At 39.3% G+C, this 13,365-nt stretch overlaps 1 protein-coding gene across 1 annotated transcript in view; it reads right to left on the bottom strand.

Moving 5' to 3' along the window:
• The window catches only part of col11a1a (collagen, type XI, alpha 1a), a 77,992-nt gene that overhangs the window by 28,475 nt on the left and 36,152 nt on the right, over window positions 1-13,365 (bottom strand). The window contains 11 exon segments of the mRNA XM_018698274.2: window positions 276-383; window positions 904-957; window positions 4,816-4,869; window positions 5,490-5,543; window positions 8,295-8,339; window positions 8,506-8,559; window positions 8,759-8,803; window positions 9,667-9,720; window positions 11,672-11,725; window positions 11,871-11,978; window positions 12,074-12,127. Of these exon segments, the coding sequence (XP_018553790.1) occupies window positions 276-383; window positions 904-957; window positions 4,816-4,869; window positions 5,490-5,543; window positions 8,295-8,339; window positions 8,506-8,559; window positions 8,759-8,803; window positions 9,667-9,720; window positions 11,672-11,725; window positions 11,871-11,978; window positions 12,074-12,127 (684 nt within the window).

Genomic DNA, 13,365 nt, shown 5'->3' with positions numbered 1-13,365 from the left:
TGCATAAGTTCAATTTACAACCCTCCTCTATAGTGTTGATCTCTCTATCAACCTCCCTGGATTCCTCTCTTCGCAGTAACTAACACAAATCTGTTACAGCCCACCAGACAAGCACAGCCCACTCTTTTGAACAAATTACTATGTATATCTGTTTGCCAGAGCAAGAGGGAAGGGGGACAAAAGAGCATTTCTGGTATGCTGTGAAACTATTATTTTTACACGACTAAGTACTCTCTTCCCTTCAGTAAAAAATAAAAGTTGTTTTTTCTACACACCTTTGCTCCCTCCTTGCCAGCAGCACCTGGAAGACCCTGTTCTCCTGGAGGACCGGGGGGGCCAGGGTGACCTCTCTCACCAACGGGACCAGTCTCTCCAGTGGGTCCCTATGATGTCATCACATAGTTTGATATTAGTTACAGTTCAACATAGCAATGATACAATATACCCAGTACATCATATCCTCTCACTAGTGATATAAATCTTGAGATGCAGTTATTAAAGGACTAATGATCATATAAACCAAACATTGAGAGTCAATGAGTGTCCAAAGTCCATATAAATAAACTGTTCATTTCCAGAATGAGAGATGTTCTGAGCAGATCCGTAATAGATCTACCACATTTAAATATCCACCTGTACCATTATCTTTTACATGTTGTCTTTCACAGTGTTTTGTAGATACTAATCACTGACCACAGCACCCTGACACATTTGCATCTCACAATAACACACATTTAGAATTTTAAAAGTTATTTTTTGGAATAAAACAAGCTTACTACTGCTGTATTGCCTTTTTCCAAACAGTAAGTATTTACTAAGCAGAATTTCAATGCCCTCAAAACTCTACAGTCCAAAATGTGGTATTTCATATTAAATGTATTCTTTAATAATACATTACATTACCTGGGGTCCGACAACACCTCCTGGGCCTGGTGGACCAGTTTTACCTTGGAAACCCTGAAAAAAAGAATACAGTTTTATTTATATGGTTTATGACAACAACAGAAACACACAGTTTATCTATTAAAATCCAGGTAAAGAAACCAGAGTGATTCCTCTTGAATTTGGTTCAGATGATAAGGAGGATTTAAGTTTTGGTTGTGGGGTTTTTTCAGGTTATATTCACACTCAAGGATATTCTGTTACATTACAATGTTGGCTCGTAAATAACTGCATGCAGTTGTTAATAATTTTAATATGCTATAAACACGGATCTCTTCGTTTAGGAGGCTAAGATTAGATTGTAAGATTTGCGACATGTAACAGATTATGAGATGCAAGGTCCTCAGCTGGAATCAGACCATGTGATCAGGATGTCTGTTCATGTGACCAGAGACAACTCACATGGATCATTTACATTCTGGATCCATTACTATAAATACACGCCCAGCAAACACAGGAGCAATAACTAAAGCCTGACTTCCCTCTGGCTGCTCATGATGTTCATTATATCTGCTGATCTGTAAAAACAGCATCTCTCTTGTACCTAGTATGGAATATCTTCTTAAAGGTTTTGGGAAACCAGAAGAAGGACTGTATTTGGGCAATCGTTATATTGAACCTTTCATTTCATTTTTTTTATTCTAAATCCATGCCTAGGAATGTTCCATCCACTCAGTCTTTCATATCACCTCACCATAAAGAAGATGAAGTATCACCTCGGTGTTTGGCTGCTGCAGTTCAGATTTACAAAGCACACAGTAAACAGAGGGACGCAAAAGTAGACTGAGAACACCTGACATGTGACTGAGAAAATAAATGATCTTTTTTAAGGAGTTTACCTGGTGGTGGAGATACATGGATATTCAGGTTTGGCAACAGTTGTGGCTATTTTAACATGAGAGATTTCTGTTTTTGCCCTTGCCCTAACTGATTTCAGGAGAATCATTTGGATAAAGGAGATATCAAAAAATCTAGTTTAGTTTAGTAACACTTTAATCAGAGTTGTTAGCTCTGATGCCAGGTCACAGTCAGTCAAATCTGACCACATCCAAATGAAGAGATTAGCCAGGTGTTTTCTTGTGTATGTATATGATATTAATAGAATTGTGTGAAAGGACCCACTGAGAATTTTGATGCAAACTCTGCAGCTCTAAGCTGAGTGTCACAAACAGTCTATATTCAGTTGTAGGCAGTTGTTCCATCAAACAATGTCTGGGAAGCTGAGTATACTGAACCCGTCCGGTGTCAAACAATAAACAGCCGAAGCAAAAAAGGGGAAGGTCAAGAAAACAGCATCTGACAGCAAGCGATCCCTTTCATATTCTCAGAGCTGATGAGCCAAACCAAACCATACTTACTTTAGTCTGGTAGGAGGGACACCTAACTCCACTGATGGTAATGTTGCACAAAGTCTGCTGAATGTGTAATTAGGCATCTGCCAGCTCCCACATAAGCCACAGCCTCATAAGCTGATGGTATTTTTACTCTGTCAAAGTTCTGGAGTTGTCCTGCTCTGCTGCTGCCAACAACTGCATGCAACTTTAAATGTACAAATCTTCTTTAATTCAAATGGAGGAAAAAAAAATTCCAGCCTTTCCTGAAGAGCCTATTTAAATTACTCTATTTTGCTGTTGTATGCACAAAAACCAAACATCTACATTGTGCATAATAATAACAATAATAATAAAAAACAGGAGTCACCCTTTAAGAGTTAGCACACAGTGTCCTCCAGAGGAACACAGACTGGTTAGTTTAGTAAACTTGTTGCATAAGTTTACATTCTCAGAGTGTGGCTGATTTGCATTGCAGTATTCCCTATGGATCAGCTTAAGTAGATTCAAACAGCAGAGTAGGACAAGCCAAAAAAGATACAAGTTCAACATCTCGAGCATCGACTCCAACGCTGCAGCACAAATCAGATGAAACTTGTGTCTTCCGAGAGAGGAACAATCCAATCTGCTTTAGCTTGAGTCTACTCCACAGTATGTTCCCTAAATATTAACCTGACACGAGTGTGAAGACAAAGAGGAACGAGTATTTCATCATCTAATGGAAACATATCTGCCACAAGCTTGTTTCCAGACATGTAAACATGTAATGTTTTAAGACAGAGTGATTTGCACATGTATCCAACTCAAAGTGGTGAGTGCTGGCTGCACGCTGACTTCTTTCCTCTGATTTCCAACTGATCTTTGAATCCCTCCATCATCAAACTCCATACATAACCATTATTCACTAAAAGCTGCTTGTACAATTCACTTCATTTCTAAGTTGTTATCTTACAACCAAACAAAGTTTTCAAATCCAAGCTGTTAGAAAGCTGATCTATGACTCCAGGCTTATTGATCAGTATGTGTTGTGATTTATGGTGATGTAATATTCAATGGAAACCCTCAGGCCACTCTGTTACAGCATCGGCCCTGAGACGCCAACTCAAATCTTTATTTGCACTTCCTCAAATGCAACTTACGTTGCCAGGGCTGGACACCTTTGAGCATCTTTATTGCTGTGATCAATTCTCATATTGGATGCTTGTGGAGCCTGTTCATCAGAGCATAAATCTACAGCCATAAACACCTTAATGAAGACGCTATCGCTGTTGCTTGAATAGCAGCAAAGGCAGGGAAGCAGTCGTGTGTGGTGTATTACGTTATCTATAGGGAAGAGGCAGGCGGAAAGGGAAGCTTTAATGATAGAGGCGATGATCTGTCAAGCTTTTAGTAGAATTTATTGCCCTCTGAGCCTCGTCAAACCAAGGTGCACTGATGCATACCAAGTACGGGGGAATCGAATCTGAGAGCAGGGGATTGCAACTCAGTGTGATCAAATCAAACTTTGCTTTGTTTTATCTTTTCCTGTTGATGAATCTTATGTCCCATGGGATATGGCATCTATGCATCATTGGGGCAGATTTAGTGCAGCCATTTCTCATTAACTCATGACTGCATCTTGAAAAAAACTACATGAGCCATTGTTCTACGCTGCTGCAACACACATTAGAGTTATTACTGTTCAGGTATTTTAGAGCAGGTACAGACACACAAACGTGCTGCTGCTGAACAATCTAAGTTCAGTGCTCTTTCACTGGGTATTTGCAAACTTGCCAAAGTAACAACAAGGCAGAAGCTCCATCTCCCCAGCTCCCTAGTGTCCATCTCTCTCAGATAGGAGTCTGAGCCATCTGGATTTACTCAGACAGAACGCAGAGTGTGTGTATGTGTGTGTGAATGGAGAAGAACAGAACTCAGACAATGTTCACAAGGGTTTTGTCTTTAGAGTTTTGCTTTACAAGACATGTCTGCCCCCTTTGGCATCCTACTGAGATGTTGTATCACTGATTGTAATCCCCTGAATACAAGAGCAATAGAGATAAGAAGTGGAGGAGGAGGAGTGAGGGGGGGGGGTTCAGCTGAAGTGCAGCTCACTGACTGGGAGGATCAGATTTGTCCTGCAATTGAGAGGCAATTTGAAGAATGAGAGCCATAAGGTCTGGCTGGCAACTTTTACTTAAATGGCAACCAAAACTGATTCTTGCAGGATTAAAAGGAGATCTTCAGGAATTAAACTGAGCAAGTTTGAAAAATCCTTTTCTTACAGTCATGGTAATTCATGATTATACTCATGATTATACTGCACAAGCATTAGGTGCTTTTTGGAAATGAACTAATTTCCTCAGTAAAGATCAATGATTAAACATTTCTGAAAGACTGAAAACTTGAAGCAGATTTTTCACCTCTATTTTTCCACCTGCTGTGGAGTTCCTAGCCTGATGTGGGGTCTGATGTTTTTTTGTAAGTTAGAGTCAGAGGCTAAGCAGAGCCACACAGGTGACAGGTGATAGCTCCAACAGGAAACTGCATCCTCACGACTCACCGTTTCTCCACGCTGGCCAGGGTGTCCAGGCAGTCCATCCTTTCCAGGTGGTCCCTGTTGGGTGGAAATGAAAATACACAATTGCCTGTTAACCCACTGCATTCATCATCATTATATTCATAACTGGAGTGAATAATGACATGATATGAACTTGTCCCTATTTCTGGAATAAAAGTTCATTTTTTTTGGTTATTACAGTATTGTACAGATTCTTTGTAGACACAATACATAACACAAACACAATTGTAGTTTGACAACTGGATCACTAATGAAAAAATAACAGGCTGTGTGTTTTTGTGTTGAGAGGAACAGCATCAGTGGCTGAGGGCTAAGAGCCAACTATGAACCTAACCTGAATCAATAGGTGGAAATTACCACTTGTCTCCTGCCTCGACTGGAGTGTGAGAAAATGGGTTCTGCTTCAATAACGGTTAGACTAATGATCCCTGCGCAGAATTAAGGATATTGCTATATATTACTGCACCCGATGAACTCCTCAAATTGAATCAATCACAACTTATAATGTTTGCAAACCAGGGCTAATTTGCTACTGAGACAGTAGGAGGAGGAAAGCAGTGTACAGGCTAAACCTGAGGAGCAAACCACATAATCTTACTGTAGGTGGTTTTACATTCAGCTGTCAAGTGCTTATAGTAGAGGGGGGAGATACTTACAGGGGGGCCCTTTGGTCCAGGGAAGCCCACAGGTCCCTGGGGTCCTTGAGGTCCCTGCAAGCAGCACACAGACAGAATGATGAATAAAGTTCTGAAGTTACTTACCGCACTATGCAAAAAGAAAAGCAAAACAAAACGTGACGGTAACAAGTTTAGAAGCTGGAGGGACTTCATGTGGATGTTAGGACTTCCTGAGGAGCTTGAGAATTAAAGATATTCAGTGCAAAAGAAAAAGATCCAAAATAGTAGTCAAGTGAGTCAGTGTTCATCAGCTCACTGAGCCTGTGCTCTGATGAGCCCTCCCACTAACATCAAATCATTATGGTGTAGTGAGCACACTGGAGTGGCATAAAAAAGATTTTGTTCTCCATCCACTTTCCTGCTACAAAGACGAGAAGTGATTGTGGGTTGATAAGGTCTCTCTGACTTTTTATTAGTCAAAATTTAGTGGTCCAACTGGGCTTTATCTTACAGACTTATCTGATGCCTGAGTGTTGATATTTTTTAAAAAGGAACATTTCAGACCTAAAAAGACTCAAAAAGAATCAGAGCAAGTGAATAAAATAAGTTCCTGTCAAATCAAAAGGTGAATATCACAGGACAAAGGGTTGGAATAATTTCATATAAATTAGCCAATAGGGAATTACTTTTTACTATTTCCCTTTAAATGACCCAGAAAAATCATATTACATCTTCACATATTGTTTCTCTTACTCTACAAAGTCAAGTATGTTGCTCACTGAACAAAACTGGTTGTGACATGGAGTTTTGAAACATTTTGAAATATCTAATATATATTGCAATGCATATAAACATATACAGTATAATCAACTGGTATATTTAATAATAGGTTGAGAGCAGCAGAAATACAGAAGTGAGAAATGAGACAAATGAAGAGAAAGTAGGACCCACATCAGCAAATAATGAATAAGAAATCAGACACAAACGGTGAGAGTCTGGAGCGGGAGAGAAAAGAGGTCAGCTCCAGCTTTTACACCATAACTGACAAAGACGTTCATATTCGAAGTTTGTTACAGGGAAATATGATGATGAAGTAAAAATTTGTTTTTGGAAAGCTACAGAATATTGTCGAGGTAACATAAGGGTTTGGGATTTAGGGAGTTTAAATATAAATGCAAATTGATTCAGTCTTTTGCAATCTAATATAAATTTAAAAGGACTGGATAATTTAAGTTTATCTTCAAATCATGTTCATTTGAGTTTAATTCACCTCATTTGCCCTGTGTGGAGACTGACGAGGAGACTTCTCATTTTCATGGCATTTTTGAAAATGTTTTTTATCTAAAGAAACATGGCGCTGTAGCAACACATGGCATCATAGTTCAGACAGCTAAACCTGAACACCTGTGAATGTGTCTGAATTGCACTTCACCCACTTAGAATGATGCAGTTCAAAGGTCAAAAGCAGACCATCAGCATCTGCTTCAATATGGAGTACTCTGAAAATCTGAACTCTAAGGGAAGTCCTGCAGGACTGAGGGCAGAAATTTTTGCCACTGAACAAACTCAACATACGGTCAAGAACACCGAGTCACTTGACTTGTTCATTTCAGCTTAACCCCTGATGCCCAAAATCAAACTGAAAATCTGGTCGACTAAAGTTGAGCGAGCTTCTCACATTTGATGTTACATTGGTCAAAATAAAATCCAGATTCATGAGCACCAGCCCAAGCTCTGACCTGAGGACTGCTTCACAGATGAGTATGTAAGACTAGCACACTTACACTTTGTTAAATGATGCTTATAATTCACTCTGGCCTTTGACATTTGTAAACAGTAAATGTGTCTATTTTAATGAGAAATGATGAGTCAGTTTCTGTACCTGGCTGTGAAGTTCATGTGGAAAGCGAGAAGTGCCTTTGTAGTCTTTAGTTATGTGCCTTTATCTAACAGAGGAGAGGATCTGTTTTCTGATAGACTCCCCATCGCGCTCTGTCAGAGCTGTAATAAAATCCATTTCTCCTCCTGTAGTGTTGTGTAGTGTAGGCAAATGTTAATGCAAACTGAGCACTCGCTGCAGCTCCAGTTAAAACCTATTTTATTTCATGCCTTCTTTGGACTTTTTTTGTTACACAGCAAAATCAAACTGCACTAAAACAACCTTGGAAATCTAACAAAATCTGCTGAAAGGTATTAAATAAGGTGGCACTGCTGGAAGGCTTTTATTGTGAAACAACTGCAGAGATTGTTAATTTTGCCACCGAGTTAGACACCTTGGGCTACCACACTGCACAATAAAGATCCTATAAATCTAAATGAGGACTTTTTTCTTTTCACTTTTGTTTGCGCATCAGTTCAAAACACTGCAAATGTACTTTATTACAAGTCTGTGAGCCGATGGGATCCTACTGTTTGTTAGATGAAGGTGGGAGCAGGAACATACAATTAAAGCAAAACCCCAAATCACAACAATTACTCCACATCAATTACTTCCTAATTATGTCCTATGTCTTTCAAGGAAAACTGTTTCAGCAAGTAAAACACTGCCATTTTTCTTTAGTGACCAAAAAGAAGCACATTAAGTTTCTCTTTGCTCCTCTTATTAAAATCCTTATCATTATACTTAGAGCCTTGGAGGGTTTGATCAGTATGATAAGATGTAAAGATCAATACTGACTGACCAGATTGAACAGAATCTTTTCACATTAAGACTTACAGTCAGACATCATCATAGTTGAGGTGGAGACACTGAAAGAGCTATTTTTAATGTGAGAATCAAAGTGACAAACTGATGTGAAGTTTGTATTCACAGACATTATCAGACTCAGTGTGTTGTGGACTTACTCTCTCACCAGGTGGGCCTGGGGGGCCGTCGTTGCCTGCTGTGCCCTGCAACACACAACAACACATCATCAGTTAATGTTTAGCTATGTTATGATGGGAGCAGGAGAATGCAGAACTGTTCAGGGATCTGTCATTTTATTGCTCAAGTGTCATTTTAGCAAAAATAATATCAGTGTGAGAGGTGTGTTTTTGCTGTGAGTAGTTTTAGCACCTTGGGACCTGGTTTTCCTGTCGGACCTCTGGCTCCTCGAGCACCACGAGGACCCTACAGAGAGAGAGAAGAAAAACTCAAGAGTCAGACACAAAACCTAATAATTCAAATGTTACTGTATCTATGAGTCACAGCGGTGCAATTTAATCATGTCAAACCTTAAAACTGTCACAATCCATATCATTTCAAAGGATGACTTAACACTGTTTAATTAGTTCATTAATCATAGAAATGATGAGTGTGCAGTACATACCGTTGGACCTCTTTGACCTCTTGGACCAGGTTTACCTGCAACACCCTTTTAAATAAAAAAGACAAAAATATTTGAAGCATTTACACGTACACTAACATGACTACAGATGAAATCTATGTGACCTTTGAACTCTAATATCTTTGTTGGAACAGTTCATTTCTTAATGACAACAGAAAGTTCTGGAGATGTGTGTTTATAGTTGCAATAAGCACTTTTGAATAACAACAAAGAATCTGTGAAGTAATGTTATTTCCACTGTTTGGCTGACTGAAGCAGGAGAAACAACCCGCCAACAAATGCCGTGAAAATATTTCTACTATAGCTGCAAAATGGCTTCCTGGCTTTGAGTCAGCACTGGGCACAATGTGATTTTATAAAAAAGGTAGTGAGTGTTTAATTTTGGCAGACAGCCCTGGCATAAATGAGATAATGTACTTCAGAGTGTCCATTAAATGACTCTGATGTACTCAACAAAGGAAATATCTTATTTCTTTCTACCACTTTGTGCAATTAAGATCATCTGAAACTGAAACCTCCTCTATCATTACCTCCATGAATCAACAGTTTATTAAGGTGAATTTGGGAATATTTTGGCTGTTTCATAATTAGCTGTTGAAAGTAAAACCTGGACCTTCTCAGCACTTCTCAGAACTCTCTAAGTGCAAGTTTTGTTTTGAGTGCAAGTTTTTGAAGCCTAGAAATGGGGAGAGGGGCTCAATGAAATCACAATCGTTTCCACATCTTTTGTTCTCTCCCCAACATTGATTTTACTGCTGTTATTTTTTGTGCCAAGTTACCATACAGATGCCTTTATAATAGGAATCAATTTTCTTTTGTGCTGGAATGATGGCGTGGTGATATTCATACACAAACAGGCACAGTGTATGAATGTGTGTGTGTTTTCTTACCCGAGCTCCTTTCTCGCCGTTGGCTCCAGGGAACCCAGGGAAACCGCTCGAGCCCTGTCAGTAGGAGAGGGAAACATCACGGGTCAGAGTATGCATGATAATAAGCGCTCATTCTGTATTTATCTGCTCTGTTGTCAGATGTCATCTTCAGTTATTTCACACAGTTAACACCATAGCCCTTCTGTAAAACTTTACAGAATGAATTTAGCATGAGTTTGGATTTTAAAACTGATCACTGCCACGACCCCAACATTTTTCCTGATTTGTTAATGTTGTTTTTCTAACAAATGTCTCCACTTTAGTTGAATTATAAAACACAGATTCTGTAATTCGCCTGTGAAGTAAAAGTTTACACCAAAATAACTCAACATTTCCTGCCTGCCCAAGACAATATATCCAAATTCCCAAACTTTTCCCACTGTCTCTACAGTCTTTTCAGCGAGCTAGTCAAATAGGGGAAGCCTTTCATGCAAATGATGTAAATACACACATGCACACACACACAATGAAAAGAGGAATTTAAAACAAAAGGCTCAGCACAAGATCCCTGTACACACAAGACAAGGTGATATGATTTATTCCAGGGAATTAAAGAGCAGCTTACCTACAGCACAGCACCTCACCACACGTTGCATTGAGGACATTCAGTAAAATCAAATCAGTGACAAACCTCAACTTCCTCTGAACGTGAGATTTCACAAATCACTCTGGTCTGCTATGTATAATACATCATGTCTAATATTGTCTGCGTAATAGTAAAATCTCACACTGCCAGTGTTGCTTATTAATTTAGTTCATGATGTTTTGAGATTGTGAGTGATTCTTAGCCTCAGGCTTTTTGAACACTCACACAAAATCCTCAAAAGTTTGTAAATTCTTAATCACATATTCTGCTTTTGCCCATCACTAAAATACTGATCTGAGAGCAGGTTGCAGGTCTGACATTAGAGTGATGCCATCAGTATAAAAAACACACATAGACCTACATTTCAATCATCAACAATAATAAAACAGCCCTGTGGTCAGTGCTTAGACATGTCTGCGGCCCTGCTTCATGAGAATCCACACTGGGAACACATTTCAACAGTCACACTCGTAGAAACTGGTTTCACAGAACCATCAGACATATGGGTGAGCTTTAAATCCACATGTGGAGTGGATGGTGGGCAGCAGGTGCGATGATCTGATGTGAGAAATAAGCAAGTCTGTGGTGAGGTTTTAAAATAATCTTATATGATACTGTGCCTGTAACACCATCAGCTGTTACAGGGATCTGAATCATTAATATTTCATAGAATAAAAGACTGTGTCACATTTTAAAACCAAAATGGAAAAAGATTTGATGTGTTGCCTCATTAATAAATCGTTTCATTTCCCAGTGTGCGGCATTGTTTTCCAGCAGGAACAGATAGAGGGCGCTATTCTCTCAGCACAATCACAGCTAAAGCTCAGAGTTGTGAATGTGAGCAGTGACTGATGTTAAAAATTTTCTGTAATGTTCTGTATAAATGATTTACTAATGATTCATAAATCAATTATATGAAGTGTCTGTGTTGCCAGATTGTGAAATATCCCTTTGACTGTGGTCTATCCTTTCCTCTTTGGTAATTATGGAGTAATAAATGTTGCTCATGGATTTCTCACTTTCTAATAATCCATTCAGTCTGCAATGTAACTAAGTTGTTAATAAATCTGTAAATTATTCCTTTATCCAATAAATGTGTGAAACATTTGATGATGAGCGTTAACCCACACCCCCCGCCTCACTCCCCCACCCTGACTGTCATGGTGTACTCATTCTATACACTAAAAAAGTTACCAGCTGAGTGATGACAGATTTTTCACTTCGAACAGTTTCTGCTAACACATTATATTTTTGCTTAAATCCATCAACATGAATTTATCACACTGTTGAGGAGGAATGCTTTGTCTGCTGTGTTATACCAGTGTAATGACAAGAAAAAAAAAAAAGTCATCTACTGTGGTGAGAATGACAATGACCTACCTTTGGTCCTTGTCTTCCTGGATAACCTGGCAGTCCTGGGACACCGAGTTTACCCTGAGAAACATAACCAACACATGTCAGCACAGCGACACAGTTTTAGCACAACAGCAAGGTGAAAAAAAGCCACTGAGATGAAAATGTGGTCAGATGTGATTCTCAAATAGGCTTTCAAACATCTGTGGTAGTTAAGCTATTTTACCTTTTCTCCAGCAGGCCCAATGGGACCTGATTCTCCGTTGGGTCCAGCTCGGCCTTTAGGACCCTCAGGACCATCCTCTCCACGGGGTCCAAGCATGCCAACTTCACCCTATAACACAAACACACACGTTTCCATATAAAGACTGAAGACAGGACTGGACATGGAGGAAGTTATTTATATGACAGGTGAAGTTATTCCCTCACCCTGTCTCCTTTGATTCCCATGTCTCCCTTGAAACCTGGGAAACCGTCCTCACCCTGAAATGAGACAAAGAGAAGTTGATGCCAGTAATTATTTGGTTATTTCATTATATTGTTATTCAAAGCATTTGTTTATTTCACACAGTGAGTCTCCAGTGGAATATTTTCTTCATTTCACTGGGGAACTTATTACATCTTCTGACATTTTGTATTTTTTGAGCATCTGTTAAAAATTCAGCCTGCTCATGTTCAGCCTGCAGATCACAGGACTGATGCTGCTCTCTGCTGGTCAGATGGTGGAACAGCATATGCAGGGAACTGCTCAGCTGCTGCTCAGTGAGCTGTGCTGTATTTACATTCAGCACCTGCACCAACTGATTTCACTGGGAATGATATACTGATGTAATAAACTAGATAAAAGAATATCCAATGACACTTTTTTTTTTCAAAAGGGAAGACATTGTATTCAGTTTATCAACACACTGGGTTGAAATTCAATACAATGAAACCAAATTTGTGAATGTTGTGAGTGAACCAAAGTTTTTAGCTGTGATAAATAGAATCAAATGGATGCTGAAGGCCACTGCACAGTTCAGCCAAACCTCTGTCTCTTTTCTTTGACACTTTCTGTTTCTAGCCTGTCACCTGTCCATGTTTTCAGCCCTGTCTGATGCATAATGCAGTACTGAGCATGTCTGTTGCCAACTCACATCACCAAGACCTCACACACACACACACACACAAAACACACAGTACACACAGCACACACACACACACACACCTGAGGTAAAGCACATCCTTTATTCATAACAAACCTTTCTCCTCAAGCTTTTGGCTTTTGAATCTCTTGCTATAAATAATTCAATATAAAACTGATATGAATACCTGTCAGTGTAGTGAGAACAACAGCCCTCAGTCAAATAATGGATTTTATACAGCAGCATAACTGTATTGATCTTAAATAAATGTCATACATATTAAAAAGCAGCTTAGTTTAAATTCTACATGGTGACACATAGTCAAAAACTTCAAAAGTACTTGAGATGGACTGCAATGTTCTTTGAAACATGTCTTTGAGCATGTCAGCTTTACATTCAAAAACTGATTGAGGGTCACTCCAACAAAGTCTCTGTCTCCACTGAAGATGATCGACTGACCTCTGCATGGTACTTTCAGGCTGCAGCAGCAGCTCAAAAGAGGGAAAAAACAAAGTTGGGAGTGCAGGTAGACGGCCACAGTTACAGAAAGAATAACTGTGACATGAATATATTTACTGGCTTTTTCCCAAACCTCTT

Source organism: Lates calcarifer, linkage group LG24, assembly GCF_001640805.2.
Source record: "Lates calcarifer isolate ASB-BC8 linkage group LG24, TLL_Latcal_v3, whole genome shotgun sequence".
Taxonomy (NCBI): Eukaryota; Metazoa; Chordata; class Actinopteri; family Centropomidae; genus Lates; species Lates calcarifer.
Note: the sequence above shows the minus strand (reverse complement) of the source record. Positions and strands in the feature narration are given on the sequence as shown.